Here is a 4,838-nt window from a genome sequence, read left to right as displayed (position 1 = left end):
TCAACTTATTTGTTCTTCTCCTTTAAAAACACCCCAAACTCAAAGACCAAGTTGGAGTGGATCTGACTTGCCTTCCATTCTCTTGCTTGGAGCCCTGCAATAAAACCTTACTTTGCTGTAAAAATTCACTGTCAGAGTTTGGCTTTCTGTGCCACAAGAGCCTTTGTTCAATAACAAAACCACATGCAATTGACTTAAAAGCTAGGTTGAAAGTAACATTGAAGACTGTTACAGGCTAAGTATGTGTTATATCAGTTATTATTTATTTATTGTTTATAACACATTGGATAGCTATTCTTGTATTATCAGATGTGCAAGGCCTGTTGGAAGTGGGAAAGACTGGACCTAAGGGAACCAAGAAGGAGGATTAATTAGAAAATGTGGGCCAGTAAAAGCAAAGTGTCTGCTGAAATAGAAAGGAGAGGAATAAATTCAGGAGCTATTTTCAGAATGAGTGCGTGCTAAGTCCCTTCAGTCATGTCTGACTCTGCAACCCCATGGACTGTAGCCTACCAGGCTCTTCTATCAATGGGTTTCTCCAGGCAAGAATACTGAAGTGGGTTGCCTTTCCCTTCTCCAGGATTTTCAGAATAGAATGAACAAACGTTAATGACAGCTTTGGGTGGTAGTGATGGGGAAGGGATGTATAAGTAGACTTATACGTCAAATGCCTTACTGAAATCAGCTAGAAACAACAGGGATAAAGGTTCTCAGCTGTGATCTCAATGAGTGAAACCCACAAAGTTCTATATCCTACAACCATTTCCATTCATCAGCAGCAACCGTTGCTTCCCTCAATTCCACCCTTCCACTAGTCACCTACACTGGGGTTTTTTACCTACATCTTCCAGTAGTTTCACCTCCTTAAATTTACTCAGTCACCTCAGTGAGACTTCATCATAATCTCCCATTCCTACATTCCCAATCTATGTACTGCCCCTCACCATATTTTTACTTCACCCTTAGAAGGAAAAGAAATCACCCAGTTTTCTCTGTTTTGTGAGGGTCACAGATTGGGAAATTACCTTATCAGTACTTGTTTAACTTTAGTTCCAGGACTTTGGTGGCTCAAGGTTGAGGGGAAGCATGGGTGGGGCTGGAGGGCAGGGCAGATGACCAGCAGGGGTTGGGTGCAAGTTGGGGTACCAGTCTTCAGACTGGTAGGGTCGAGGAAAGGAACTACCTGTGGAGGGCTGAGATGGAAGAGCATGGTTGTAGGGGTGAGGGAAGCAGGTCATTGGGGGAGGTGGTGTTGGGTAGGAGTAGGGACAAGAAGGGGGCTCGGGCAAGAAACCAGAGAAGGTGGCAGGAGACAGGTGGGCCAGTGGCTGGAGCAGTGACCGCTCTTGCTTCCTCTGCTTAGCTCTGCGGTTCTGGAACCAGACCTGAAGAGGGGGAAGAAGAGCCACATCAGAGCCTCTCTCTCAAACAGGTGGCATTATCACATGCACCCTCTCTCCTTGAAGTCTGAAGGTACAGAGCATAAAATTCCCCCACATTCCCAGAGGAGGCAAAGCTCTTGCAAAAGGTATAACTGAGCCAGGCCTAGTGACAAAGTGAGACCACACCATTCCTCCAGTCCATGTCTAAATTTGCCCTGCTTCAATTTTGGGTGAGTAAGAAATGTCAACTTCCAACAGGAAAGAGACAAACATGACAAAATGACATTTCCCTTCCCCAGAGAATGGGAAACTTCCTCTAGGGTTATTCGAGTTTAAGACTATGGATGAGTTTAATTGTCATAGACCAGGTTGGCTTTAGGATATAGTTTATTCTAAAATTAAGATTCCTAAGATATGGTTTCCCTGGTGGCTCAGATGGTAAATGATCTGCCTGCATTGCAGAAGACCTGGGTTCAATCTCAGGGTCAAGAAGATCCACTGGAGAAGGAAATGGCAACCCACTCCAGTATTCTTGCCTGGAGAATGCCATGGATGGGCTACAGTCCATAGGGTTGCAAGGAGTCAGACACAGCTGAGCAACTAACACACATACTCAAGATATGGTTAGAAATAAGGGAATATCAGGCTGATCAAGTTTCAAGGCCATGGTTAGAGACAAGGTTACATATGTGTAGGAATGGTTAGGACTGAAATTCTACTATTCAGATCACTATTAAGGTTGGGGGTCGATACTGGGGGTTGATGTTGGAATTCAAGTTAGATTAGGTTAGTGCCAGGGTTAAACTCAAGTGACATTCCTGGTACAGATGAGGTTACCTTGCCTGTTGGATAAGACTCTGTTATAATGCCCTGAGAATTTATGCCCCAGTAGTTCCCAAGCACTGAATCTGCATTTCTTCCTGGGGGGTGGAGGCGCGGAATTCTGGGCCATCACCTGGATTCTGGCCTCACTGAGGCCCGTGTCCTGAGCGAGACTTTCTCGTGCCCAAATGTCAGGGTACTGGTTCCTCCCAAAAGCTGACTCCAGCTGTTCCAACTGCCCTGGACTGAAGGTGGTGCGGTGACGGCGCCGGGAGTGTGGCCGACCCCTCTGTCCTCCTTGTGGGGAAAGCTTTGGTCTTCCCACTCTTAGACTAGAGAGGTTCCGGTAAGGCCGAGTGTTCATGTCTGAGGAGGAGAGGGGAGGGAGAGGTTGCTGCCGCAGAGCCCCATCCATCCATCCCAGACCACATATGCTGGAATCCCCAGAGTCTACTCGAGCCCAGTGTGTTGCTCATACACTCTGCCCCAACCAGAAATTCTTCAGCTTTCAGAAGCAGCTGAATCTATCTCAGCCTTGGCTCCACTTTGTTTCTGAGTCCCCTAACTCAGGCTGCCATCTCCAGATGAGGTCCACACCTCAGATTTATTTGTCCTGGGCATTCACGCTCTTTCTGCCTCACTTCTGCACCCTATGCCCCCTTCCTATTACATTCCCCCAGATGTGCCCGGATATAACGCATGCCCCTCCACAGCCTTCCACCTCTCTGAGTATACATACCACCTTCCTGGATCTTACCCTATGTACCTTATGTTCACTTTGACACCCTAACAAATTGCCCAGGTCTCTAAGACCCCTATTACTTGCTCCCTGCTCTCATGGCTCACATGCAACTTAAAACTTTATATTGTTCCCGTCCTATACCCTTCACTTGGGAAGATGAAACATCCCTCCCCCTTCTGCTCAGATGCACCCTCCCCGTTCATGCATTTCATCTTCTCCCCTATCCCAGTCCTGGCCCGGCCACCAGGCTGCAGGAACCTGAGCTCGTGGGAAAGGCTTGCCTCTTCTCCCTACAGGCTTACTAAGCCCCCACACTAATTAGTCTGAGAGCCAGTCAGGGAAGAGAGAACAGGAGCAAAAGGAAACACCTGGAAGGCACTCACTGAAAAAAAGATGTCTGGAGTGAAGATCCCATCCCCGTGGGGATCCAGGAGGTGGTCCCCACCTGGTGCTCAATGTCCACCTCAGCCCCCTACTCTACTCAGATCCAAAGCTCTGGTCCCTCCAGCTCTCTTCCTCAGAGAAGGCTATGCAGTCGGTGAACTCCAAGGTCAGGAATGAGGAGACATATTTCAGTTCTGCCTCTGCCTCCTCCTCAGGGCAGGACCTCAGTGACCCGACTCTGTAAAGCGTAAAGTTGTACCTCCCCGTGTCTTCTAAGGTTCCCTTATTTTTAACATTCTAGGATTCTGGTTTTCTATTTCTCCTCTTCATCTTCCTCATGGCAAACAGTTACCCCATGGAGCCCACACACCAGCTGCTTCCTCAGGAACACCACCCAAAAGATTCACTCACCCACTGAGGAGGTCACAGTCTCAGCGGCTGGGTAGCCCTCAGGCCACAGGCTGCTGCAAACTTGCTCCTTCGTTTGCTTACCCTGCTCACTTCTCCCTTCTGCATCCATGGCTCACAAAAGAGACTAAAGACAGTCCAGTCCTGTGTCCTCAAGTCTCTGATTCTGAATCAGTCTTTCTAAGTTTCTGTTCCCCTCTATGCCTGGTATCTTAATTGTTCTCCCTCTATTTATACCTCTTTCTGTATCTCTCTCCCTAGGTAAATATAAACATAGATATAGATAGATATCTCTGTCTTTCTCCCTCTCTCCTTTTTTCTAACTTTTGTTTCTAATTTTCCATTCCCTCACTTAAGTATGATCTCATTCTCTCTGTCTTGCCCTCACTCTTTTTTCTGTTTTAGTCTCCACTTTTCTCTCCCTACCCTTTCTCTCTGGGATGCCGTTCTCTCCCTTTGCTCTCAGCTGCCTACTTTCCCAGCTTGCAATCCCACACTACCTCTTTTCTCCCTGAGTCTTGGAGGAGTGACCTCCTCCTCACCCCTGTGGGCCCATCCAATCACTGCCTGGTCACCAAAACCCCCATCATCAAGGGAGGATCACAAGCCGGATGAGAGAAGGTGCTCTGTTGGAGGGTCCAGGGACTGGGGCCAAGAGCTCATATTCCCAGAAGGCCAAATTCTTTTGTCCTTTTAAATCCCCTCCTGGGAGCAGACAGGGGAAGAAGGAGAAAATGCATTTTGCCTGAGACCCCTCCTCAGAACCCCATCATGAGAAGGGAGAGGGGGTACAAATGGGGGCCAGGAGTAGGGCCTGCCTGGTATCTCATTATGCAGGTGATTCCCAAAGACTTCTTTCTAGGAAACTAAAAAGTTAAAAGACACAAGCACATTCTGATCCCTCCTAGATAACTTGATTCTCGGAATACTCTGGACACCCCCTCAGAACAACGTAAAGCATAGAATGAGTCTTCTGGCCAACCATAGTTCTCAAGTAGTCTCTGCTTTCCTTTCCCATATGTCACCTCCTTATTCACCCAGAACCCCCCAGGACTCCCTTAACTTCCAAGGTTGCCCAGAACTTCAGAGTACCCTGACCC

General features: G+C 47.8%; 1 protein-coding gene across 1 annotated transcript; it reads right to left on the bottom strand.

Moving 5' to 3' along the window:
* Positions 1-249: 249 nt before the first annotated feature.
* PROP1 (PROP paired-like homeobox 1) lies at positions 250-4,238 on the bottom strand. Its single transcript, XM_043913961.1, has 4 exons — positions 3,742-4,238; positions 2,338-2,570; positions 1,026-1,385; positions 250-345 (listed from the first exon to the last, which is right to left on the bottom strand). Exons 1-3 carry the CDS (start codon positions 3,848-3,850, stop codon positions 1,047-1,049), a joined length of 681 nt encoding a protein of 226 aa, XP_043769896.1. The 5' UTR covers positions 3,851-4,238; the 3' UTR covers positions 250-345; positions 1,026-1,046.
* Positions 4,239-4,838: the final 600 nt, after the last annotated feature.

This window comes from Cervus elaphus, chromosome 9 (assembly GCF_910594005.1).
Source record: "Cervus elaphus chromosome 9, mCerEla1.1, whole genome shotgun sequence".
NCBI lineage: Eukaryota > Metazoa > Chordata > Mammalia > Artiodactyla > Cervidae > Cervus > Cervus elaphus.
The sequence above is the reverse complement of the archived record's forward strand: the minus strand, read 5'-3'. Positions and strand labels throughout refer to the sequence as shown.

Bases quoted from the DNA above. Each gene is read 5' to 3' on its own strand.
- PROP1 (XM_043913961.1), bottom strand. From the start codon at position 3,850: ATGGATGCAGAAGGGAGAAGTGAGCAGGGTAAGCAAACGAAGGAGCAA. The intron at 2,571-3,741 runs GTGAGTGAATCT...TCTCCTCCTCAG, and splicing joins GACTGTGACCTCCTCAGTGG to ACATGAACACTCGGCCTTAC. The intron at 1,386-2,337 runs GTGATGGCCCAG...CCCCCTCTTCAG, and splicing joins TCAGTGAGGCCAGAATCCAG to GTCTGGTTCCAGAACCGCAG.